The sequence below is a fragment of the Prionailurus viverrinus genome, unplaced genomic scaffold, assembly GCF_022837055.1.
Source record: "Prionailurus viverrinus isolate Anna unplaced genomic scaffold, UM_Priviv_1.0 scaffold_39, whole genome shotgun sequence".
Taxonomy (NCBI): domain Eukaryota; kingdom Metazoa; phylum Chordata; class Mammalia; order Carnivora; family Felidae; genus Prionailurus; species Prionailurus viverrinus.
Window position 1 is genome coordinate 4197953 of NW_025927607.1, and position 26015 is coordinate 4223967.

General features: G+C 64.9%; 1 protein-coding gene across 5 annotated transcripts in view; it reads right to left on the reverse strand.

Annotated features, from left to right (window-relative positions):
• Positions 1 to 26015, reverse strand: part of KIF1A (kinesin family member 1A) — a 101702-nt gene that overhangs the window by 41683 nt on the left and 34004 nt on the right. For 4 of the 5 annotated variants that reach the window (XM_047846560.1, XM_047846559.1, XM_047846564.1 and 1 more), the window contains exons 3-18: positions 22963 to 23039; positions 22143 to 22322; positions 21294 to 21359; positions 20637 to 20815; positions 19485 to 19596; positions 18177 to 18254; positions 17409 to 17474; positions 16871 to 16888; positions 9183 to 9258; positions 7595 to 7673; positions 7083 to 7225; positions 5091 to 5224; positions 3111 to 3190; positions 2741 to 2816; positions 728 to 807; positions 378 to 484 (exon numbers count right to left, since the gene is read on the reverse strand). In XM_047846560.1, the coding sequence (XP_047702516.1) occupies positions 378 to 484; positions 728 to 807; positions 2741 to 2816; positions 3111 to 3190; positions 5091 to 5224; positions 7083 to 7225; positions 7595 to 7673; positions 9183 to 9258; positions 16871 to 16888; positions 17409 to 17474; positions 18177 to 18254; positions 19485 to 19596; positions 20637 to 20815; positions 21294 to 21359; positions 22143 to 22322; positions 22963 to 23039 (1551 nt within the window). Of the gene's footprint in view, positions 1 to 377; positions 485 to 727; positions 808 to 2740; positions 2817 to 3110; positions 3191 to 5090; positions 5225 to 7082; positions 7226 to 7594; positions 7674 to 9182; positions 9259 to 16870; positions 16889 to 17408; positions 17475 to 18176; positions 18255 to 19484; positions 19597 to 20636; positions 20816 to 21293; positions 21360 to 22142; positions 22323 to 22962; positions 23040 to 24007; positions 24081 to 26015 lie in introns of those variants that run through there. The other variant, XM_047846561.1, reaches the window with a different exon arrangement.

Consider the following 26015-nt stretch of genomic DNA (forward strand, 5'->3'; position numbering starts at 1 on the left):
GGAGGGCAGGCTTTGGAGACAGAATTCCGTCCCCAACCCTGCTCAAGGCCATCGCCCTGAGGTGACTGGCAGGCAGGCTGGGGACACGGACAGATGGTCGCGCCACAGCCAACAGGAGAGTGCGGTGTAAAAATGGTCCTCCAGCCCGGATGGAGGTTCATTCCTCACGGCTCCCCATTCTCCTGTCCACGGAGACCCCCCGACCACTCGCGGCGTGGGGAGGGAGCTCCCGCGTCCACAGCCAAGCCCTCAGAACGCCGTTGTAATGGAAGGGCTTTGCCGGGACGGACCCAGGAGCGAGGGCTGACCCACGGCCCCGCTCAGGCCTGACGGTCAGTGGCGCCAGAGCAGAGGTGGGGACTGGAGGGCAGAGGTACCTTCGCTGCCGCCCCGGGAGTCGCTCCGGAAGACGCAGTGCTCCTCCTTGATGAAGTGCCCACTCAGGACGATGTCCTGCCGCCTCTCCGCATCCTCCCGGCCCACCCTGGGGAGGGGCGGGGGACGTCAGCACCGGCAGGACCCGGCGCACCCGTGCCGCCACCCGCTGGCCTGCCCGCGCATCCCCACAGGGATGCCCCGAGCGCCGCCCCGCCTGGGAGAGCCGCGCGGCCCCGGGGGGCCTTCGGCGCTGTCTCCAGCAGCCAGCACGGGGGACAGCGCTGCTGCAGCACACCCCAGGCTTGGCGGCCTCTCTGCCAGGGAGCCTGCCCCACCCTGACGCCCCCACCTGGTGGTCCCGTCCTTGATGTAATACAGGAGGCACTCGGACATCAGCGGGTCCTCATTCAGGTTGACGAGATGTGGTGTCTGGGGGGAAAGGAGGGTCACCTCTCCTGGGGAGGCGCCGGGGCCCAGCACCGACGCGCGCCTGACCTGTCCCTCCCCAGGCGCCAGACCGCACCAGCCTAGGCCTGGCCTCCTGGGGACGCAGTGTCCTCCCGGCCTGGCTCCCGTGAGGAGCCCAGGGAGCTCGGCACCAGGCAGTAGGCGCTTAGGGGAGCTGGGAACCTGGGGGTTCCGAGGGCTGTGGCGGGCCCTCAGATGTGCAGGGCGCAGGCCGGGTCCCTGCAGGGCCCACGGCACCAGGCTCTGGGTCTGTTGCTCCACTCTACGAGGGGGCTACAGGCCCTCAGTCCAACGGAAGCGCCCAGGAGCTGAGGTCCCAGTGGATCTGAGAGTCCAGAAGGATCAGGACACTGGCCGGGAGGGATCTGGCCTGGGGGCTTGGAGCACAGCTTGTAAAGGAAGTCCCTGCTGAGCCACCCAGCTCGGACCCGCTCTCCCGTCCACGGGCCTACCAAAGGCGACCAGCACCCGCCAGCTGCCCTGCCCTCCGCAACCTGCCTCCCTCCCAGGGCACCGCGGCCCTAGACATGCTTCCTGAGCTCAGGAACGCCACCCCTGACTGTGTCCCAGGCCAGGGTCCTGCAACATGGTGGAGGCTGGGACAGCTTCCTCGGTTTCCCGCTGGGCACCTTGGAACAAACCGCCTCCACTTTAAGCTATAAATCCCACGACGCACCACCAGCGCTCCTGTGCGGGGCTGTGAAGTCCTGGTCATCAGACACTGGGGACAGCGGTCCCCAACCGCCCCCTCTCCCAAGCAAGGGGAACGGTGCTCGCCCTGCAGGGCTGAGTAGGGGGGTCCAGCTGGCACGGGCACTTCCCCAGAGTCCCAGGAATGCTGCCCTTCTCAGAAGGAGGTGTCCTCGGCGGTCCCTAGGGCCATCCTCCCACTCCTGGGCAGCGCCCAGATCCGGGGCCACCAAGCAAAGGCACCAGGGTGCCAAGTGTCCCAAGAGCACCTGCTCCCACAGCCCCGGGGTACACCCCACCCTCCGGGAAGGGGCGAGTTTCCCCAGGAAAAACTCAAGGCCTCTCCAGAAGGCACATGAAGCAGGGTGTGACCTGCTTCTCAGCCTGCCCCGAGTCCTTGCAAGCACTCCCACCCCCGCCTCTGAGCCTCAGCACTGCTGCCCACCGCCCCCCCCCCCCCCACCAGCCTGGAGCGCACAAAGGCGGAAGAAGCCCGAGGAGCCTGTCCCTGTCCCCAAGGAGCGGACACCTGGCCGATGCACGCATCACACCGGCGTCCACACATCTCTTCCCACAGGGTCCCCGACGGCACCGTGGGGGCTCCATGTGTGTCTGGCTTTGGGCATTGGTGGCACAGAGCACCCGCCGTCCCAGACAGAGCCAGGGTGAGGGGCCAGCCACACAAAGATGCTCCCAGGAAGGCGGGCAGGAGCTTCCTCACTAACAAAGTATCGAGGGCAGGGCCCAGAGAGTCCGGAGCTGTGGTCAGAACACACGGCCACCACCTCCTTGGAGGCTCCCCGGCTTAGAACGTAGCTCCTGAGGGCTCGAGGCTCTGGCACTCTTTGGGGTGGGTGGGGGGCCTGGTCCGAGAATTATCAGAGACAACTTCTCCCCAAACGCTCGTGCTGTGCCCCACCTGAGCTACTGAGGAGGACAGTGCTCTGGAGGCCCCCTTGGTGACGGGGCCAGGTCCTGTGAGCGAGGTGGGCCCGGGCGGGAGAAGACTTGAGTGCCAGCTGGGATAGCCAGACCTGACTTTGGCTGAGCTCCGAGAGGGTGTCTCCCCCCACTGGGGAGGTGCGGCTGTGGGCGAGCGTGGCCCCCGGTGCCCGGACCTGTCCCCTCTCCTCCCAGAGGAGCTGACACCTCACAAAGGGCTGTGGGCCGCCCGGCCCTGTGCCAGTCAGGGCTGCGCGCCTACCTTTTTTGGAGAAAACACGCCCAAGGTGCCGCCGTCCTCCCTCATGGCCACGCCCATCTCGGCCAGCAGCGCTTCCCTGTGGGGACAGTGTCTGGGTCAGCTGGAGCCTCGAGGCCGCAGGGCCTGCCCGGCCCCCAACCGACCAGTCGGCCGTGGGCTCTGGCCACGCGGCCCAAGGCGGAGCCCGGGTGGCGTCCCATCCGGTCAGAGAGTTGAGGTGTCCGGCTGGGGGGACTGGTCTCCTGATCAGGGGTCAGGTCAGCGGGGCCACCGGTGACGGGGCAGGAGTCACCGGGCGGGAGGGCACGGCCCCCCCGGGAGCGGGGGCCCGGGCTGGAGCGCTGGGGCCCTCGGTTTCCCCGCCCCCCACCTCTCCATCCGGATGGCTTCCGTCCGCCGCAGCTTCTCCTCCCAGGTCTCGTTGAGCTCGGCTATGATCTTCTCCGTCTCCTGGGCAGCGGAAAAGAGCACAGGGAGGTGAGGGACCTGCGCCAGCAGCGGAGGCCAGGCGGAAGGGCACCGAGACCCCAATCCCCAGTCTGGTCAGGCGGCACAATGCCCGAAAGGTCAGGGTGAAGGGCCGAGGAGCTAACGTGGCCGAGGACACAAGTCTCTCCCGTGGACACAGCCAGACAGTGGAGGAAACGGCAAAATAAACCTGGAGGGAGAGAAACGCACACAGACGAGGACACTGAGAGACACACGGGGACCCTGGGAGACACACAGGGATACTGGGAGACAAGCAAGGATGCTGAGAGACACGTGGGGACACTGAGAGATACGCGGGGACCCTGAGAGACACCTGGGACATGGGGAAGCACACGGGGACCCTGAGAGACACATGGGGACCCTGAGAGACACGTGGGGACCCTGGGAGACACGTGGGGACCCTGGGAGACACGTGGGGACACTGGGAGACACATGGGGACACTGGGAGACAAGCAGGGATGCTGAGAGACACGTGGGGACACTGAGAGATACGCGGGGACCCTGAGAGACACGTGGGGACCCTGGGAGACACGTGGGGACACTGAGAGACACATGGGGACCCTGGGAGACACGTGGGGACACTGAGAGATACGCGGGGACCCTGAGAGATACCTGGGACATGGGGAAGCACACGGGGACCCTGAGAGACACGTGGGGACCCTGAGAGACACGTGGGGACCCTGAGAGACACGTGGGGACACTGAGAGATACCTGAGACATGGGGAAGCACACGGGGACCCTGAGAGACACGTGGGGACCCTGGGAGAAGAGACACGTGGGGACACTGAGAGACACATGGGGACCCTGAGAGACACGTGGGGACCCTGAGAGACACGTGGGGACCCTGGGAGACACATGGAGACGCTGGGGGACACTGAGAGACACGTGGGGACCCTGGGAGACACGTGGGGACCCTGGGAGACACACGGGGACCCTGGGAGACATGTGGGGACACTGAGAGATACCTGGGACACGGGAGACACACAGGGACCCTGGGAGACACATGGGGACCCTGGGAGACACGTGGGGACACTGAGAGACACATGGGGACCCTGGGAGACACGTGGGGACACTGAGAGACACGTGGGGACCCTGGGAGACACGTGGGGGCACTGAGAGACACAGGGGGACCCTGGGAGACACACGGGGGCACTGGGAGACACGCGGGGGCACTGGGAGACACACGGGGATACTGGGAGACACATGGGGACACTCAGAGACATGTGGGACCCTGGGAGACATGCGGGGACACTCAGAGACATTCAGGGACACTGCGAGACACATGCGGACACTGAGAAACTGATTCCAAGGCACAGGTGACCCTCAGCCGCTGCCAGGACAGGGGACGAGCACTTCCGACATCCGCACCAGCTCCCGGTTACCTTCCCAGCTGCCCCCCCGGTGGGCAGCCTGCCCCACCCGTGCCCCACGCCAGCCACGGTCCAGCCTCTGTCCAGCCTCCGTGCTTCTGTCTCCGAGGCCTGGACCCCCCCAGCCCCACACAGCCCGGCACCCCAGTCATCTGCTGACGGAACACCAATAAACGAAAAGGCAGCCCGCCCGCCGCTGGGCCGCTGCGGGCCAGGGGAACACTCCGAGCAGGTGTGAGCACAGAACCCCCAGGACCCGCGCCTGCCCTGCTCAGCAGGCGGGGACCCCTCGGTGCTGGGCGCCGGTGGGGGCACCGGGGGTGGGGCCCAGACTCCGTCTGCACCCATCCGTGCGGCCGCTCCGCCTCCGAGCCGGCCCACCCCGCGCCGTTAGCACGGCCGTGCCAGCGGGAGAGGTCCCGGGTCCGCCCCCCCCCCCCCCCCCGTCCCCGCCCCCCCGGGGGTGGCGTCCCTGCGGGCCGAGCCCTCACCTTCAGCCTCTCGATGGCCTCCTCGCTGCCTGGGGCGAACAGCATGCGCTCGTGCAGGCTGGACACGGAGGCGGCGCGGCTGGACAGGGCCGAGAGCGAGGACGAGGGGCTCATGCCCACCAGGGTGTTGGTCACTGTGGAGAGATTGTCAGGGGCTGGACTCAACTCCGCCCCGCCACGGTTACGGTTATTGTTCTCAAGGTCGGACACGTCTATGGGAGGAAGGGAAGGAGAGGGCGGGCAGACAGACGGGAGGGAGAGAAAAGAAAGACCAAGTTGGGAAAAAGCAAGAGGCAGGTGAAGAGAGGCAGGAAACAGACACGGCCGGCGGGTGCAGCCTGGGGCCCAGCGCCGCACAAGCCATGCAAGGCTGCCCACCACCTCCCCGCCAGGGCGCAGCCCCCCGGGCCCGCCCACCACCCCGGCACCCGCTTGAGCGCCTCTACCCTCTGCACCTGCCCGGCCCTGAGGCCCGTCTGCTTTCCCTGCGCCTGCTCCCAGGCCGCCCGGCGGCCTCTGTCCGGGAGCGGCCTCCCCGCACCCCCACCCCATCCGCCACCCTGTGCTGTCGCTGCCCTGCGGCCTTCCTACGCCCGGGGCCCCGACACCCGTCCTCATCCTCCCTGCCACGGGCGCCCACCCCTGGCACCCATCACCCGCCTGGTCGGCCATGCACCCCCCAGCTGCGGGGACTGCGCTGTGCTAACTGTCCAGCCCCACCGGGCACAGGAATCTGCCCCGAGAACACCCTGGAGGAGAGGTGAACTGGGAACCCCTAGGGAGCACGTTACTCCTGCACCCCGAAGAGCCTGCTCTGGGACCAGGGTCTCCTGGCACTGGGGTGCCCAGAGAGCCCGAGGCCCGGGATTTGAGCTAGGCCACCCCTGGTATGGGAGATGCCCAGAGCCCTCCTGGCAGAAGCAGACACACAGCAGAGCAGTGGCAAACATAGGACAGCACGGGGCACTGGGGCAACCGAGGGCACCCTGCGGCCCCTGGGTCGGGGAGGCACCAAACCACATGTCCATGCCACAGGGAGCCAGGCCCAAGGCCAGAAGGGCACACGGGCGCTTCCAGGGGAAGGTGTGTGCGGTGTGGTCTGGGGGAGGCCGGAGCTGGGAGCCAGGGGACAGGCCCCGGGCCTCGGCGGGCCCTCCAGCTCTCCCGGCCCTCCGGTGCCAGCTAACATTCCGAGCTTGCCAGGCCTCTGGCACTGCAGGGCGCTCGGACAGGCCGAGTTCAGTCACTTCCGGCCTGGCGGGGCCTCGACTGCACCAGGCCTCCCTGTGGCCTCAGTTTCCCACACAGACACGGGACTGAACCCGGAACGCAGGCTCACAAGGCAGCATGGCCTGCATCCACCTGGAGGGTGTCTGCGAACAAGACGGCTGTTGTCCCCAGCCCCTGAAAGAGGGGAAGGCAGAGGAGGGCTGGGCGGGCCCCTCCCCGCCGTGCTGCCCTACGCCCCGCCGAGCAGGCACAGAAGCGGGGATGCGGAGAGCAGTGAGGGGGATACACACATTTGGGTCCTCCGGGCACAGTGTTGGCTATGGGGAGGGGAGGCGTGGGGGAGGAGGAGAGACAGAGAAACAGAAGAACAGGTTTGTCTCCAGAGGGTCTGAGGCACGCCGGTCGCAGGCCGGGCATCCGACAGGGTGGCGGGGGTCTTCGGGGGACGCACGGAGACCGCTGCAACCCCCCGCGCCCACGGCATGCCCGTGTGGCTTCCGGGAAAAACGTCCGTGGCCTGCCTGGGCCAGCTCCAAACCCAAACCATGCAGTCCACCCGGGTCGAGGACAGAAACCCCAGCCTCCCGCCAGGGGGGCCTCGCACGGGGACTCAGTGCAGGGCTAGGATTCCGGTGGCAAGGCCACAAAGGCCGACTGACCGGTCCCGGCCGGGCCGCAGCCGGCGAGCGGGTGGCCGTCCCCAGGAGGGAGGCCACTCTGGCCTGGCTGCCCTGCCCAGGACAGGCGGGCACAGACACTCACTGTCGGTGATGTCCCCGAGACCCTGGGCGTACAGCAGGTCCCGCAGCCGGGTCACCTCGTCCTTCAGCTCACGGATCAGCTTGTTGTTGGGGTCCTCGTTGATGACGGCGTTACAGCGTATCTGTTTGGCCCGGTCGGCGTACCTGGACGGCCAAGGGAACTGTGGGCTGTGCCCGTGCCGGGCAGGCCCGAGGGCACCCGGAGCCCTGCCGGGGGCAGAGCCGTGGTGGGGAGGGCCTCAGTAGCGGGGACCCAGGGGCTGTGACACAGGGCAGGGGCTCATGCCACTTGGAGTCAGTGGGGCCACTGGCCAGAGACCCACAGGGGGCCTCACCTAACCCTGCCCCCTTTCGGGGGAACTGAGTCCCCAGGAGGAGCAGGGACAGGGTGGTATCTTCTCCCCGTGGCGGGGCCTTCACGTCTGGGCCTGTGGTCCCAGGGACGAGCGAGCAAGTCCCATTGCCGGGGTGGGGTGGGGGGGGGGACGGGGCCCACCTCCCTGGAGGACACACCTCAGCGTGCTCAGAGTCTCGTCGTAGTTGATGTCTGCAGGGCTCAGGGCCGCTACCATCGCGGTCCTGGAGTTCCCGCCTGCGGGAAGAAGGCCAGCTCGCGGGGGCTCCTCCCCCCACCCTCCTGCCCCTCCCCGCCTGCATGTACAGCTGGGGAGGCCAAGGCTCAGAGAGGTAAACTGCGTCACGGGCCAACTGTGGGAACGGGGGGGTCTGACTTCATCACCGCAGGGGGTACCTCGGTCATTTTTCTCCCGCAGAGTGCTTTGCTCGAATTTGGGTTTATTCTCAACCACCAGTCTTCCCTCCCCACACTGAAGAGAGGAGCATTTCCTCTCACGCTCAGGATAATTTCTTGAGAAAGTCAACGTTCATTTCAATTCAACTCCAGGTGCAATGATTTCTTTCACTTCTATCTTCCTCATTTGGAAGATTTTTCTCGGTATTTAAGGTCAGGTTCCCAGCCCGGGGCAGCGCGGAGCCCGGCATCAGGTAACACACTGCGCGAGGAAATGGATGTTCGACTTCAGTTCAGACGCCGAAGGATCACTCGCAGGCTCTGAGCGGAGCGGGGGCTGGGCCGTCGGCGCGGTCGGGTCAGCGGCCCGGGCAGCCCTCGGGACGGCTGCCTGTCCGTGCTCAGGGTTGGGACCGATGGCCCCTCCATTGTGACCTCAGGGACGCGTGTCCCGGGAGTCATGTGCCCAGGGTGTGGCCCCCACACAGACTGTGAGGTGACAGCCTAAAGGGCTCGGGCACCAGGCTGGGCTGTGGGGGGCTCCCCGTGTCCCCACCCTGGGGCCGGCCCCCGCCCTGTGGCAAAGGCCTCCTTCCTGGCCTCGGGTGAAGAAACGCATTCCTGGCACATACCATCCGCTCTCGGTGGGGCTCACCTGCCTCCCGGAGCGCCCAGGTGGCGCCCATCGCTAGTCTGAGCTGAGGAACAGCCAGACTGCTTCCGGGGTGCAGGGTCAGCCAGCCGGGAGGGACCCCCACACCACAGCCGTGAAGCTGAGGAAGGCTGTAGATCCCAGCTGCCTATGTTCACCGGGTCAGCCCGTGACTCAGTTTACCTTCCTGGGTGTCGGCCTCCCGAGCTGTAAACGTAGCCAGGGAGGACCCCCACGGTTGTTTTCGGGTTGAAGGGATCGGGATTGGGAACGTTCCAGTCTCCATCTCCCTCTCTGTCTCTCGGTGGCCCAGAACTCAGGGAGAAGGCGTGACGTGTGGCACCTCCCAAAAGCCCAGCAAGCAAGCAGGGCTCCCCAGAATCGCGGAGTCCCCGCGAGGGCGGGGGGTGGGGGGACGTGGTCCGGGTGTCACAGGCCTAAAGCGGGAGCAGCGGCACAGGCGTGTGTGTCCTGTGGCCCCGCGGGCCATGCTGCGTCCCCGCACTTGCTCCCCTCAGCCCTTCGCTGGCCACCAGCCCGGGCCCTCCGGAAGGACCCCCCAGGTCTGCCTCCACCTCAGCCCAGAAAGGGTGAGGGGCCTCCTGGTGGTTGGACGCCCCTCCCCAGGAGGGAGGGCGGGACGGCGGCCCAGGGTGGAAGTTAGAACCCGGGGGATAGGCGACCCCGAGAGGCCTCACCTAGGTTTTCCCGGAGCAGCCAGGTCAGCACGGAATCTCGGTAGGGAATGAAATCGGTCTTCTTCTTTTTCTTGTTCTGTGGGGGAGGAACATTCGAGGTGAAGCCTGAGCCCGCCAGAAGGGAAGGGAGCTGGCAGGGCAAAGCGCGGGGTCTGTGGGTGGGTCCCCCAAACCGAAGGCTGGTGTGGAAGGCGGGGCCGGGCCGGTTCTCAAGGCCTCTCCCCACCGGAACCCCAGGGTGCTGCCCCCGGGCGCCTGCACTCAGGGCTGGGAGCAGACTTGCCGGCACATCCCTCGGGTTCCTCCCTCGTCTGTCCCGTCGCGCGTCTGGGCCGCACAGCCCGACACGGCCGCGTGTCCTGCCTCTGCTCCGTCAGAAGGGCCGGTCTGAGCCCACCGCCCCCTCCTCGGGCCCCACCGTCAGTCCCGCTGACTAAACAGCAAAGGCCCCGCTGCTTTACGTGACAACGCGGGCCTCTGCCCACGCCCGTCGCTCACGTGTCTCCCTCACTGAACTCACCTTCCCTCCCCTGCCCTGCAGTCCAGGGCACAGGCCCCTTCTTCGGTAGCCGCTCCTGCCCCCGCCCGCCGGCCCCAGGACGAAGCGTCCTCCACACCCTCGCCTACTCCTGTGCCTCTTTCTTCCTCCATTCCGGCAGATAGAGGACATTCAGAAGCCGGACTCCGGCCACGCGACGGCCGCTGGGCACCGCGCCCCGCGGACACTGCTTACGGACTGACCGAGGGAGACCGCTGACCGCTCCCTGGGGACGCCGCTGATGGAACGAGGGAGTCCGCTGACCGAGGGCACCCGGTTACTTTCCACCGTCTCCTCGTTCATGCACACAGTTGCTTAAAAGTATCTGTTGAGCCCCTGCAGAGGCCACCGGACACGGCCCTGTCCCCCAGAGCCCTCCCGGGAGACGCACACGGGCGCCACCACGGGGGCTGTGCCTTTTCTCTAGACGCAGGCTCCTCCGTCGCTGTTCTTCAGGCTGATTTCCAAGAGGCGCTCCCCTAGATCTCAGAGGGCGCCTGGGGCGCCGGGGCGGCTCAGCCGGTTAAGCGTCCGACTTCGGCTCGGGTCACCATCTCACGGCTCCTGAGTTCGAGCCCCGTGTCGGGCTCCGTGCCGACAGCTCGGAGCCTGGAGCTGCTTCGGACTCTGTGTCTCCCTCTCCCTCTGCCCCTCCACCGCTCACGCTCTGTGTCTCTTTCCCTCAAAACCGAATACACATGAAAAAATCGTTTTTCACTGTGAAAGCTCTGGAGGCACGCGATCGGAGCCCGCAGGAAGGCCGCGCCGGCTTCGCGGAGAGCGGGTCTGAGGGCCCATCTCACAGCAGCTCGTCGGCACCCGGGGCCTTCTGTTCTCCTTCGAGACGTGACGGATGAAGACTGTATTTCTACCTCGTTTTTTGCTGATTTAATTCCCGAGGCCGAACCCTCTGCCACATTCGTCGCATTCCTCGTCCCCACGGTCAGCGCCCTCTGGGCACACGGGCCCTTCGGCAAGGACCCCCAGAGTCACCTTCGATTCCGCCGCCGCGCCCTCACCACGGCCCGCTCCGTCCGCCTGCAGCCCCCGATCGCTCCCGCTCCCGCATCTCCCGGAGCCACCCCTGCTCCCCCTTCTCCCCCGCCTTCCCGGCCTCCGTCATCTTGCGCCCGGATGTCCGCCTCGCCGACTTCCGTCCTCCCCGCGGCCGCGCCAGACCGCCCGTCCCCAGTCTCGTCTTCGCGCGGCGGCCTGAGCAGCGCGGGCCGGATTCGATCAGACTTCACGAGCCCCGCTCGAAGCCCGTCCGCTCGCCCCGTCGAGCCGCAGTCAACCGGCGCCTGACACGGACCCCCGGGCCTCACGTCGGACCCCCGCCCTCCGCTGGCTTCCTCGCCTCACGAGGACGTGTCCCCACGCCCCCCCCGCTCCGGGCCCCGGTCCTCAAAAACTTCCTCGCACGGTTCCTGCCCAAGTTTCCACCGCAGCCGCCGGGGTGCCTCGCCGATGACCTCACGGCCCCTCGCTCCTCTCTCCCACGGTGCCCCACGCGCTTGCGCACGACTCATCACACGGCTGGTGACACGGCTCCTCGTGTCGGCCCCTCTCCGCACGCTTCGACACGGTTCCTCGGAGCGCCCGCGTGCCGTTCCCGCTCGGCTCTTTATAGGCCCTAAGAGTGTGCCTCTCGCTCTCTCCCGTAGTTCCCGACGCTTTCTTCACACGGTTCCTCCCGGTTCCTCAGTCTGTCACACGTTTTCTCTCACGGTTCTTCCCAGTGCCCTCAGGTCCCACAGGGTCCCTCGCACAGTTCCGCGCAGTTCTCTCTCACGCGCTTCTCCACTAACGCCTCACAATTCCCCTCCTAAGTCACCACTTTTGCACACGCCATCCACACCACCACTCCCCACACGCTTCCTACGTGGCTCCTCACACGGTTCCTCACAGTCCTTCACACGGTTCCTCACGCTTCCCCACAGTTTCCCACACGGTTCCTCAGAGCTCCTCACGCCTCAGGCTGTCACACACACGCAGTCGCACAGTTGCTCACGTTCTCCACACAGCTCTTGCCCGGTTCCTCACACCATCCACGCAGCTCCTCACGGTTCTTTCACGGCGTTTCCCGCATTACTCCCCACTTCATACGCTTCCTCATGCAGGTTCCCTGGACAACTCCCCACACGGATCCCCAGAGGTTGCTCACGTGGTGCCTCTCACAGACCGCATTCCTCACACAGCCCTCTACGCGGCTCCTCAGAGATCCCTCACACCATCCCCACGCTGTTTCACACAAAGTCCCACGGTGGCTCACGCGGTCCACATACAGCTTCTCACAATTCTTCACATGTATTCACATGCAGTTCCCACAGATTTCCCGACACAGCACGTCCGACTCCCAGCACAATACCTCCCGCGGTTCCTCACGGTTCCTCCCACAGTTCTTCACACAGTTCCTCCCGCGGTTCTTCCCACGGTTCCTCACACGGTTCCTCACGTGGTTCCTCACACAGTTCCTCATGCGGTTCCTCACACAGTTCCTCATGCAGTTCTTCATAGTTCCTCCCGCGGTTCCTCACACGGTTCTTCCCATGGTTCCTCACACGGTTCCTCCCGCGGTTCCTCACACAGTTCCTCATGCGGTTCTTCATAGTTCCTCCGCGGTTCCTCACACGGTTCTTCCCACGGTTCCTCACACGGTTCCTCCCACGGTTCCTCACACGGTTCCTCACACAGTTCTTCACACAGTTCCTCCCACGGTTCCTCACACGGTTCTTCCCACGGTTCCTCACATGGTTCCTCCCGCGGTTCCTCCCGCAGTTCTTCACATGGTTCCTCCCACGGTTCCTCAAATGGTTCCTCACGCAGTTCCTCACGGTTCCTCCCACGGTTCCTCCCACGGTTCCTCCCACGGTTCCTCACGGTTCCTCCCGTGGTTCCTCACAGTTCCTTCTGCAGTTCCTCACACGTTTCCTCACCGTTCCTCACGGGGTTCCTCACGCGGTTCCTCACGTGGTTCCTCACACGGTTCCTCCCGCGGTTCCTCACACAGTTCCTCATGCGGTTCTTCATAGTTCCTCCGCGGTTCCTCACACGGTTCTTCCCACGGTTCCTCACACGGTTCCTCCCACGGTTCCTCACATGGTTCCTCACGCAGTTCTTCACACAGTTCCTCCCACGGTTCCTCACACGGTTCTTCCCACGGTTCCTCACATGGTTCCTCCCGCGGTTCCTCCCGCAGTTCTTCACACGGTTCCTCCCACGGTTCCTCAAATGGTTCCTCACGCAGTTCCTCACGGTTCCTCCCACGGTTCCTCCCATGGTTCTTCCCACGGTTCCTCACGGTTCCTCCCGTGGTTCCTCACAGTTCCTTCTGCAGTTCCTCACAAGTTTCCTCACCGTTCCTCACGGGGTTCCTCACGCGGTTCCTCACGTGGTTCCTCACACGGTTCCTCCCGCGGTTCCTCACACAGTTCCTCATGCGGTTCTTCATAGTTCCTCCGCGGTTCCTCACACGGTTCTTCCCACGGTTCCTCACACGGTTCCTCCCACGGTTCCTCACACGGTTCCTCACGCAGTTCTTCACACAGTTCCTCCCGCGGTTCCTCACACGGTTCTTCCCACAGTTCCTCACACGGTTCCTCACGTGGTTGCTCACGGTTCCTCCCGCGGTTCCTCACACAGTTCCTCATGCGGTTCTTCATAGTTCCTCCGCGGTTCCTCACACGGTTCTTCCCACGGTTCCTCACGGTTCCTCCCGCGGTTCCTCACGGTTCCTTCTGCAGTTCCTCACACGTTTCCTCACCGTTCCTCACGGGGTTCCTCACGCGGTTCCTCACACGGTTCCTCACACAGTTCTTCATGTGGTTCCTCACAGTTCCTCCTGCGGTTCCTCACACAGTTCCTCATGCGGTTCTTCATAGTTCCTCCCGCGGTTCCTCACACGGTTCTTCCCACGGTTCCTCACATGGTTCCTCCCCCGGTTCCTCCCGCAGTTCACACAGTTCCTCCCGTGGTTCCTCACACGGTTCCTCACGCGGTTCCTCACGGTTCCTCCCACGGTTCCTCATACGGTTCTTCCCACGGTTCCTCACGGTTCCTCCCGTGGTTCCTCACGGTTCCTTCTGCAGTTCCTCACATGTTTCCTCCCGGTTCCTCACGGGGTTCCTCACGCAGTTCCTCACACGGTTCCTCACACAGTTCTTCATGTGGTTCCTCACAGTTCTTCCCACGGTTCCTCACACAGTTCTTCCTACGGTTCCTCACACAGTTCCTTCAGCAGTTCCTCCTGCGGTTCCTCACACAGTTCCTCATGTGGTTCCTCACAGTTCCTCCCATGGTTCTTCACACGGTTCTTCCCGTGGTTCCTCACATGCTTCCTCACACAGTTCCTCCCGCGGTTCTTCACACGGTTCCTCCCGCGGTTCTTCACACGGTTCCTCCCATGGTTCCTCACAGTTCCTCTCGCGGTTCCTCACGGTTCCTTCTGCAGTTCCTCACACATTTCCTCACGGTTCCTCACAGGGTTCCTCACGCGTTTCCTCACACGGTTCCTCACGCAGTTCTTCACACGGTTCCTCCCGTGGTTCCTCGCAGTTCCTCCCGCGGTTCCTCGTGGTTCCTCCCACAGTTCTTCACACGGTTCCTCCCGCGGTTCCTCACGGTTCTTCCCGCGGTTCCTCACACAGTTCCTCATGCAGTTCCCCACAGTTCCTCCCACAGTTCCTCCTGCGGTTCCTCACACAGTTCCTCATGCAGTTCTTCATAGTTCCTCCCGCGGTTCCTCACACGGTTCCTCCCGCGGTTCCTCATGGTTCCTCCCGCGGTTCCTCACAGTTCCTCCCACGGTTCCTCCCGCGGTTCCTCATGCAGTTCTTCACACGGTTCCTCACGGTTCCTCGGCGGTTCCTCACACAGTTCCTCATGCAGTTCCTCACAGTTCCTCCCACGGTTCCTCACATGGTTCCTCCCATGGTTCCTCACACGGTTCCTCACGGTTCCTCCTGCAGTTCCTCCCGCGGTTCCTCACGGTTCCTCCCACAGTTCTTCACACGGTTCCTCCCACAGTTCCTCACAGTTCCTCCCGCAGTTCCTCATGGTTCCTTCTGCAGTTCCTCACACATCTCCTCACGGGGTTCCTCACGCGGTTCCTCACACAGTTCCTCACGGTTCCTCCTGCGGTTCCTCACACAGTTCCTCATGCGGTTCCTCACGGTTCCTCCCGCGGTTCTTCACACGGTTCTTCCCACGGTTCCTCACACGGTTCTTCCCACGGTTCCTCACACAGTTCCTTCAGTGGTTCCTCACGCGGTTCCTCACGGTTCCTCCCACGGTTCCTCATACGGTTCTTCCCACGGTTCCTCACATGGTTCCTCCCGCGGGTCTTCACACGGTTCTTCCCATGGTTCCTCACGGTTCCTCCCGCGGTTCCTCACAGTTCCTTCTGCAGTTCCTCACACGTTTCCTCACAGTTCCTCTCGCGGTTCCTCATACGGTTCTTCCCACGGTTCCTCACATGGTTCCTCACACGGTTCTTCCCACGGTTCCTCACACGGTTCTTCCCACGGTTCCTCACACAGTTCCTTCAGTGGTTCCTCACGCGGTTCCTCACGGTTCCTCCCACGGTTCCTCATATGGTTCTTCCCACGGTTCCTCACATGGTTCCTCCCGCGGGTCTTCACACAGTTCTTCACACGGTTCCTCACGGTTCCTCCCGCGGTTCCTCACGGTTCCTTCTGCAGTTCCTCACACGTTTCCTCACAGTTCCTCTCGCGGTTCCTCATACGGTTCTTCCCACGGTTCCTCACATGGTTCCTCCCACGGGTCCTCCCGCAGTTCTTCACACAGTTCTTCACACGGTTCCTCACGGTTCCTCCCGCGGTTCCTCACGGTTCCTTCTGCAGTTCCTCACACGTTTCCTCACAGTTCCTCTCGCGGTTCCTCATACGGTTCTTCCCACGGTTCCTCACATGGTTCCTCCCACGGGTCCTCCCGCAGTTCTTCACACGGTTCTTCCCACGGTTCCTCACGGTTCCTCCCGCGGTTCCTCACGGTTCCTTCTGCAGTTCCTCACACATTTCCTCACGGGGTTCCTCACGCGGTTCTTCACACGGTTCCTCCCGTGGTTCCTCCCGCGGTTCCTCACGCGGTTCCTCACAGTTCCTCACACGATCTTCACGTGGTTCCTCACAGTTTCCACACAGTCCCTCAGTTTCCTCGCATAGATATTGGTCCATTTAGCTCCCCACACCATTCTACACAGCTCTTCACACAGTCCACACATTTACGCATAGTTCTGCACGCAACTTCACACGCATTTTCTCAGCTACAGTTACACGTTTCCACACGATTTCAATTCTCTCCGGTCCCTGACACAGTCCACCACACGGTTCCGTAAGCGCCGTGCTCGTTTCCCACACTTCCTCACAGAGCTCCTCACACAGTCCTCCACACGGTATCTCACAGCTGCCACACAGTTCCTCACAATTCCCTCAGAAGTGCCTTCCTTGCCCCACCCCACCTCACGTACTTCCTCTCACGGTTCACCCTTCCACACACACTTCCCTTACCGTTCCTCACACAATCGTCCACACAGTTCCCCACAAATATTCACGCCGTTTCTGCAGTTAGTTCCTCTCAGATCCTCGCCTAGTTCCTCCCACGTTTCCTCACGGTTCCTACCACATGTCCTCACACAGTTCCTCGTGCTTCCTCACGTTTCCTCACACACGATTCCTACACAAGCCAACATTTTTCCCCTTTAGCACCTCACACTGGGCGTTCCAGCGACACGGCTGGCTCCTCCCCGCTCCTCATGTCTCAGCCTTAAAACTACGCGTAAAGCTTCCTTGGCCACCCCGACTAAAGGCCGTCTCACTTGTGCGTCACTCTCACGGCCCATCTTTTTCCTTTATGAAATGTATACCAATTCGTAATTTTTTTTTTCTGTGTCCACGTCTCTACCTCTCCGTCCCCCATTGTGCTGTGGCCCCGGAAGGGTTGTGTTGTCCTGGCACAGCGCCCAGCTCAGCGCTGGCTCGATGTGTCTGTCTGTGAGGTGCACAAATGAAGGAGCACTCTTACGACCGAGACCTTCACAGGAGAACCGGAGCTAAAGGGGCTCCTTGCTTCCGGCCCCCAGCCCTGCCCTGGAGGGAGATTCCTCCCCCCAGAACTGAAGAAAGCAGCTTACCTTGTTGGGCCCAGAGTCCTGGAAAAGAAAAGACAGAGTCTGAGGACCTGGGGCGAGCCTGGGGACACAAGGTGTGTGGGGAGGAGACTATGGCAGGCTCCAGAGAACAAAGGAGCAGGAGAGGCCTGAGCACGTGCCAGGGGTCCATCCTCCTCACCTGGCCACCGCTGGCCACCTGGGTCCCGACGGGCCAAACGACAGCGCGACCTCTCGGGTTCCTTCACCCCTAACAATCTCAGCAGGGTAGGGCCTCGTAAGATTCGTCCCTCTCTGAACAAAGGCCTGGGTGTCTTGAGTGGCCAATACTGGTAGGGAAACTGAGGTTCTGGGGAGTAACAGGGATCACTACCCCATCTGTAGCCTAGCGACACACACCCCTCACACCTTCGGGCTTTCCCTTGAACCCCGGGTCCTTGCCAGAGACAGGGCCCGGGGCAGGTATGACAGGCCCCCGGCATCCTCCACAGAAGGCAGGACAGGGAGCCACCTCCGCAATCCATCCCATCAGCCTAGTTCTAGAAACCCGAAGCTGGCTCACCATTTCCGCCAGAGCAGAGATGACCTTCCCCAGCGTGGTCAAGGACTTGTTGATGTTGGCTCCCTCCTGCGTGCAGAGAGGACAGGAAGCCTCATGAACCTCTTGCTCCAGCGTGATCCCATGGGGCCTGACCCGCGCGACGTTGGTCTGAGGCCACCGAGCCCTGCCCGTTAATCCCGGGGCTCCTTGGAGCACGGGAGGCTCTGGCGAGAAGCTGCTCAGAGGCCCACCCTGGCCAAGGGGGTGCAGCGCGCCCAGTGTTTGTCCTAGTCCCCCAGGAAGTCCTTAAAACACCTCACACGAGCCCCGCTGGTACAATTTCCAGGGCCCGCTCCCGTCCCCCAGGTAACGGCAGGGACCAAAGGGAGGCTGAAAATGAAAAGTCTCCTCCCCGACACCAAGGACCGCTTTGACCAGAGACTGTCCGCCCCGCAGCCTGGGTTCTGGCAGGAAAGCGCAGACACGGGTGGCCGGGGTCCTGTGAGGGCCCGCACGGGGCCCAGCCTTCCCGCCAGGGCCTCTGTCCTCCTTAACCACTAAGCCAGCGTGCTGGGCGCGGCCCTCTGGCTACTGGCCTCCTCCCACGCCCTCACCCTCGCCCCCTGCCCTCCCTGCCCGGGCTCGCCCCGGGTGGCGGTGCTCCCCAAGAGGGGCCCTCCCGCCCGGCCCACCCTGGAGCAGGCCAGGCTTGGAAGATGGGACCTGCCGGATGAGCGAGGCGTGGAGGGGCCCCGCTGCCGTCCACAGGCATGGTGGCCTGGCCCCTACCTTGAGCCGCGTGCCCTTGGCTCCCGTGGAGTCCGCCCGCTCACTCCCCGCCAGGTCCACCAGGCTGATTTTGCTCACCTGAAACGCAACGTGTCAAATGCAGGAGATGTTCAAGGCCGCTAGGGGGCGCCCTGCCCCCTCCGAGGCCTGAAGTGCACACTTGAGGGGCCGTGGCCAAGCCCTGCCTCGGGGGTCCGCCGGTCTCAGACCCCGCGGTTTCCCTCTATTCACAGCGCACCGGAGGCTCTGCCTGGGGTTCAAAGCCCACCTCCCCAAGAGGCCGCGTGCCCCTCACCCCTAACACTCGCGATGCTGCGGAGACGCTGCCCTCGGTGCGCGGGGCTCTCCACGTGCTCGCACGGAACCCCCACAGAGCTCCCCAGATGTGTCCTGCCCCCCTTTTCCACAGATGGGCTCATCATCCGCGGTGGGATCTGAACCCAGCTCTGGCTCCGTTCTCTCTGCCCACCCAGACCCTGCCGGGCCATCTCTGGGAGGATGGCACCAGGCTGAGAGGACCCTGGCGCGATCGGCGACGAAGTGTGGCAAACTTCCCCGGGACGTGCGGACCCTGGGGGGCTGCCTGCTGCCCGAGAGAGCACTGCCCACCAGGCGGCGGCCGAGGCGCCCCGGGGAGGAGGCCTGGACAGTGGGTCAGGGGAGGTGACGCAGAGAAAACCTGACCCCAAGGGACAGGGCCACCGATGGGCAGGAAGAGGCTCTGAGCCTGCCCTGCGGCCCCTTCCGGGGCATGGAGACCACGTGTCCAGATAAAGGTCCCAGGGGACCGTGCTCCTACCCGGGTTCCCTGAGAACGCCAAGGCGCGTGGGAAAGGCATCCGGAGCCGGGCGGTGGGCGGGGTGGCGCTCAGACCACAGCCTCTCCTTTGTGCTTGTGGATGCCGGGGCCCCCGCTCTCCTGCCAGTCGGTCACCGTCGTGACAGGCACTCACTCCACCCACGGCCCTCTGCTTCCAAGAGCCACCGGTATCCTCAGCGGTGCGGCCATGGGGACGCCCTTCCCCAGCCCCCACGGTCTCCACCAAAACCATCCGGCAGGAGGCAGACCCCGGGTCCACGGCCCCTCCACCGTCAGTCCCTTCTATGCCCAGACGGTGCCAAATACCGAGACGAGGTGGCCCCGCAGGCCGGCCAACTTCTCGGAGGCCCACGCTAAGCAGGGGGTGGTGAGGGCCCGGCGCCCAGGGTGAGGACGCTGTCCGAGCCTCGCGGGCCTCCTCGTCCTGCCCGATGGGACTGACCCGTGCCCCCGCCCAAATGGCCCGCCTCTGCCAAGGCCACGCTCACCTTCTCCGTGGTGATGTTGGTCTCCGCGTCGTGGCGCTTCTGGGTGAAGATGATGTTGAAGACAGCGTGGGAGCGGCTGCTGGTCTCATTCATGTTTGTGGCCGCCACGGTCCTGGGGGAACGGAAGCCACACGTGGTTACCTGTCGTCCTATGGTCGGGCAGGAGAGTCGCTGACGGTGCTAGCCAGCTGGACCAGGTCACGGGGCATCGGCTCTCCCAGGGCTCCCGGGGCTGCCCTACCCAGCCTGGTGGTGACCGCGTGTCCTGTCACAGCGCGAACGGGGCCCACGCCCTCCCGGCCACCAGCTCCAGCCTGGTACTCGGGAGCCGTGACAGGGGTCAGCAGAGCCCAGGAGCACTCACGAAATGGGGAGGGGGCCCTGTCGGGCCGAGATGTGGAAAGGCCCCCCGCCCAGGAGGGAAAGGAGGCGCCCACCTTCTGTCCCTTCGGTCCCCGTCTGGGCAGGGCCGGCAGCAGGCCCCTGGGGGACAGAGCCCAAGGCAACGCGAGGGGAGCTGCAGGGCTGGTCCCAGGGCTGCCGACCTGCCGGGACCTCAGGACGTGTCCCTGGTGGGGATTCGCTGTCTGACAGCCCACAGAAGGGACAGGCCTCACCAGAACCCTGCTCCTGCGGGGCTCTGACCCACGTGAGGTCGTTCACCGTGGGGGCGTCCCTGGGCGGCAGAGAAGGCGACCGTTTCCGTGAGCAGCCAGGCAGACCCCCCCGGGGCAGTGCCACCAGTGCCCGTGGCCAGCAGTGCCTTATGGCTGACCCTGCCCCCAGGCCCCCACCTACGCCCCCTGCAGAGCGGGCAGAACCTGGCCTCACAGCCTCCTGACCACTGGGCCCAACGGGGCAGCTGCCCACAGGGAAGGACCCCGGGGAGCCTCACAGATGATGCCAGTCCCCCCCAGGAGGAGCAGCCCCTGTGGAGGTGACAGGGTGGGGGTCTGGAGGCCCCTCCCAGGCTGGCCCTTCAGTGGCCTCAGGCCCACGGGGTCCACCCTCCACGGGGGTGCTGGACAGACCCCACGGGGAAACCGACAGGTGCCCCAGGAGCAGGCCTTCCTCAGGGAGACTCACAATGGCGGGGGGGGGGGGCGGCGTTTAGGGTAGAGAACTGGGGGAGGGCGAGCCCCCGGCATGCACCTGGCCTTGTTCCCTGAGTCCATGAGGTCCTGGATGTCATTGTAGGAGGTGACGGCCAGCTTGGAGAGGTCCTCCACATACGGCCCCATCAGCGGGTGCTCGCGCACACGCAGGTTGCCCTTGTTCTTGGGATTCAGGAGGTCACGGACGCGTTCACAGTAAATCTCCATGTAGCTGACCTGCAGGGCGGAGATGTACCATCAGGGCCCCCCAAGGTGGGGGTGCAGGGCCGTTACCGGGGACTCTTGGGATAGGGGTGTGGGGGCCACCTGCTGGCAGGGGGAGGCATGTGCGAATGCAGGGGTCAGGTGAGTGCGGTGAGTGCGCAGGAAGTCGGCCCACCTCCTGCTGGTCCCCCCCACCTGCGCTCATCCTGGGGCTCGTCCGACGTGGACACACCGCGGCCATGGCAGAGCCAGGTCCCGCGGCTCTGAGACATCCGTCCCCGCCCCTGGTCCGGAGCAACTACTCAGTGAGACCTGCTGAGCAGAGGACCGCCCCTCGCTCCCGTGCCCGGTGTGGGTGTCACATGCAGGAGGGAGGGACGAGCCAATGGCACAGACCAGTGGTGGGGACTTGCTTTAAAGCAGAAATGCACCGCTGTCCACGCCCGAGCCCCCCGCTGTGCTGGAAGAACGGACGCTCGGGGAGCCCTACCTCCACGGAGTAGGACATGTTGTCGTTGGTCGTGTCGTTGATGCGGGAGAACAGGTCTTCACAGAGCTATAGGGCCGAGGACACACCGTCAGGTGATGGGGACATGGGGCTGTTCCTGGAGCCCTGCCCCCGGGGTGCCGTGGGCAGCCTGAGCCCAGGCCAGTCGCCGCTCTCCGGGCCCCTCTTGCTCATCACAGTCCACCTCAAAGGCACTGAAAAGGCCTGCAGCCAAAGAGCGGCTGTCTTCTGCTTAAGTCATGGAGTCCCCTCGGACCATCTCTGATCCCTTCCTACGCTCTTCGGGCCGTCCTTGTCGCCACCGGGTGGGCTGGGGTCCCCCGTGCTACAGGCTACCCGGTGTTCTCTCCTGCCCTGACCAGGTCAAGCGCTGACCAGCTCAGATCCAGAAGCCTGCCCGGGGTCCCAGCAGCTCTGGGCCCCTGAGTCATCCATGTCTCAGCCTGCAGTTAACCAAAGGCCACCCCTTGTCCCGGGCGTCTCTCCCTGTCCGCCGCCAGCCTCCACAGCTCCCGGGGGAAGGGTCAGCGGGACAATGACTCTCCCGACTGCCCTGTCTTACGGATGTGACCCGGGGGGCACGGCCAGGGCTCTGCCCCTCAGCACCCCCCATCGCAGGGCCTGGGGCTCCAGCCTCTTCAGAGCAGGTCCGCCCCACGCCGCCCCTCCAGCCCTGCCCTCCTGCCTCGCAGTGTCCCTCCCCTCCTGGCCCCCTTCTCTCCAAGGCTGCTCCCCTGGGGCGCCCTGCCCGGCCCTTCCCCGCTGGGCTCCTGCAGCCCTGCCCGAGCTGCCCTCCCCCAGCCTCCCGCCCCAGCCCCGGGGCCCGCGTGCCTGCGGGATGATGCCCTGCTGGTCCTTCTCCTGCTTGCCCATCATGGTGTAGGACTTGCCGGCCCCCGTCTGCCCGTAGGCGAAGATGCACACGTTGTAGCCCTCGAAGGCGTGCTGCAGCATCTCCTCGCCGATGTCCCGGTACACCTGCTTCTGTGACGCGTACTTGATGTCCTCCGGCTGCAAGACAACAGGGAGCGAGGCTGTAGGAGGCCGGGTGCGCCCGAGCCTCAGCCCGCTGTGTTCTCCGAGCACCCGCCTCGCAGCCCGAGGCCTCCCGCTGGGGAGGGACGCCCGCCCCACGCCCCGGCGCGCAGACGCCCCGGAGAGGGGACCTAATCCTGCCTGGCGGGGTGCAGCTTCCTGAGGGAGGGGTTGGGAGGGGCTGGCGGGGCGGAAGGGCATCTCAGCAGAGGGAACTGCCTGTGTGAAGGCTCCGAGGCAGGAACATGGGACATAAGGCTCAAAATCAAGGCTGGGTTGGCAGCCTTGGGAATGAGAAGCGGTGGGGCTGGAGGCCCCGGGAGCCCACAGATCGGTGACGGCGGCCGGATGCTCTCCCAACAGAGGATTATTTAGGCAGGTCCAGGGCGTTACCATAACCATGCCTGTCACTGCTCAGGGTGACCTTTCAAGCACACGGGGACTTGAGGAGGTAGGCCCCTTCCCCGCCCCAGGCAGGTGCCGCTGGCCCCTTCCCCTGTCCCACCCTCATGTCCCAGGTCATGAGCTCAGAGAGGTTAAGGGACTGGTTAAGGCCCACACAGCAAGCATCCACACGACTGCGGCCCACCCCCCTGGATCCCAGCCCTGGGCTTACCGAGGTGTGTGACCAGTAGGAATAGTCGAAGCTGAAGCTTTTGGGTGTCTCCTTGGGCTGTTTGGGGTTAATGATGGCTGCGGAGGGGGCGGGGGGGGGGAACAGGCGTGGCAGTTAATGCTGTGCTGGGGGAGAGACGACCAGTATGTGGTCCATACCCACCAGAGAAGTACCCAGGGCAGGGAGGTGGGGTCCTCGGTGGCCTCTGGCCCCAGACAAGCCCCCCACAGTGGGATGGGGCCAGGGCTCCAATTCCAGGCAGACAAGCCACGTCTGCCCCTTTCCTCTGTCGGGTGGAGCCTGCAGCCCACCCCCACCGCTCGGTCCAGCCTCCCTCGCCGCCCACCCCTCTGGGTCTTACACATCCGCTCCGCGTACACGTGCCCTGGAAGCAGCCAGAAGGCCGGGCAGGCTGGGCAGCCCGGCACGGTCGTGCTCTGCTTCCTCCGGGCCCTGTCGTTCCCATGTGGCTCCCGTGTGCTGTGTGCGGCCCTGGCTGTCCCCGCCGGGGCACCCCATCACAGCCTCCACCGCCTGCTCCTCCCGGCCTGTGCCTGCAGGCTCCCTCCAGGCTCGCGCTCACGGGCCCCCCGGGGGCCGTCCTGTGCGCGCCCCGCCCCCGCAGCGGGCTGACCAGAGGCAGCCCTGGGAACGAGGCCACGAATGCGTGCTGGTGCCGTCACACACCAGCCGGTGCCTGCCACGCATCCCAGCGGCCCCCGGCCCGAGCCTGCTCTGCCCCCGTTGCCCCAGGCCTGCAAGAGGTGACTGCTCTGTGGCCAGGCAGGAGGCACTGAGGCCTCCACCCCCATTGAGCCACCCCGCCCGCTGCCTACCGGAGCACCGTCTGAACCTCTGAGGTCTGCGTTGACCTTGACGGAGGACTCTGGGGCCGGGGGTCTGTGCGGGCAGGCCCCGGGGCCCACTTGCTCTGGCTGACGGGCCTGCTCCCAGCACGGGCATCCCCTGAAGCCCTGTCCCCAGGGCTGACTTGGCCTTGGGACCCAGACCCCAGGTTTGAGGAGTTCCGGGAGATAACCAGCACCTTGGGGAAGCTAGCAGGAAGGAGCAGGTGACTGACCACCCCAGCGCTGTCCTCGGGGCCTCGAGGGGGTCACATCCCTGCTGCCTCCAGGAGCAAGGCCAAGGAGAGCAGGCTGTCCTGCTGTCCACTCCTGCTGGGACCTGGGGACACAGCCACCGGAACCCCGAGCGCAGATAATGCCAGCGCCGTGGAAACAACAATCACGGCACCCCCCCAGGCAAAGTCCGGGCTAGGACTTTTTTTTTTTTTTTTTTTTTTGTTCATCTCTGTTTATTTTTTTCAGAACAAAACTAAAAATCACCACTCAAAATATCTGAGGAGAGTGCTCAGCTCAATCACAGTTAAAAGCTTTATGTAATTTGCAGCCAGAGCATCATGGACTGGAGGTCAGAAAGGAGAGCTTCTGGCATTGCTCGGACAGGGCCTGGCAGCCTGAGACGGCCCTCTCTTGCCCTGTCAGCCCCACTACTGTCCTCTGTATGCTGCCACCCAGGGCGGCAGCCGGCCAGCCCGAGTCTGCTGAGGTGGATGGCATCCACACGTTAGAAGCCAGGGTCCCCTCTGCTCCTCACCTCCCTGCCTTGCAGGCCTGGCCCCCCTACCCTGCTCCCGAAACAGGCCCTGATCCCTATCCCGGGTCCTTGGACAGGCCCGCTCCCCAACCCTGCTCCCTGGGCAGACCCGTCCCCACCGCCTACCCCCTGCATGCCCAGACACAGCCGATTTCGCCGGAGAAACAGCTTCCTTTGCCAGGGTCTCGAGTTTCTCCTTGCCTGGGATTGAGGAGGGAGGAGGGAGGGGGGTCCTCGGGGGCTCGCCGAGCCGGGGACGGGCTCCCACCAAGCCTGGGGGGGCTGGGGCCCCTCCAACGAGCACACAGTACCGGGAGAGCTGCCTGGGGTGCACGCCTGCAAGGGACAGACATGTGTGGGGGGGGGCAGCTGGAACAGGGAAGGGACGGCCGGGAGGAAGCGGCGGAACGGAAGCCGTTCGTCTCCGTCTCAATGTCCCTGCGACCTCAGGCCCCACGAGCCAGCGTGTGCTGCTTGGGCCCCTTCCAGCCAAACACTGAAGACTTTTGTGAGCCTGCTGTCAAACCCTTGTAGCTCAAAACTAGCCGAGGGGAGAGTATTTACACCACGTAAATCAGGCGACAGGTGTGTGTGGGAGAGTGTGAGCGTGTAAGCGCGTGGGGGGGCGTGCAAGTGTGTGCATGTGAGAGCGTGTGAGCACGTGTGAGACGGCGTGTGAGAGTGTAGTGAGAGAGTGTGTGTGTGAGCGTGAGAGCGATGTGCACAAGCGAGCTGCCTTACCAGCAGCCCGCTGCCTCAAATGTGCAGGATTTAGGAGGCGGCCACCCTCACGGAGCGGGACCTCGGCGGGGCCTCGGGGAACAGTGAGTCCCACACCCGGCCGCTGGCATTCCTCGCGCACGGGACAGCCCCCTCCTCACCTTCTCCCGACAGACAAGGAGGCTCCGTGGCCATCTGATCTGGTTCACAGGCCCCTGTGCCCTGGCCAGCCCCGCTGCACCCCAGCCAGCCCCCTGCACCCCGGCCAACCCCCTGCACCCTGGCCAACCCCTGCACCCCGGCCAGCCCTGCTGCACCCCGGCCAACCCTGCTGCACCCGGCCAGCCCTACTGCACCCCGGCCAACCCCCTGCACCCCGGCCAACCCCCTGCACCCCGGCCAGCCCTGCTGCACCCCGGCCAACCCTGCTGCACCCGGCCAGCCCTACTGCACCCCAGCCAGCCCCCCTGCACCCCGGCCAGCCCTGCTGCCCCAGCCAGCCCCCTGCACCCTGGCCAACCCCCTGCACCCCGGCCAGCCCTGCTGCACTCGGCCATCCCCCTGCACCCTGGACAAACCCCTGCATCCCGGCCAGCCCCCTGCACCCTGGCTAGCCCCTCTGCACCCCATCACTGTGCCCTCTTGATTCTGCAAGGCACAGCCCTCATCCACATGTGCAAGGTCCGCCTCCCTGCTGGAACATCACCCCTGAGGGT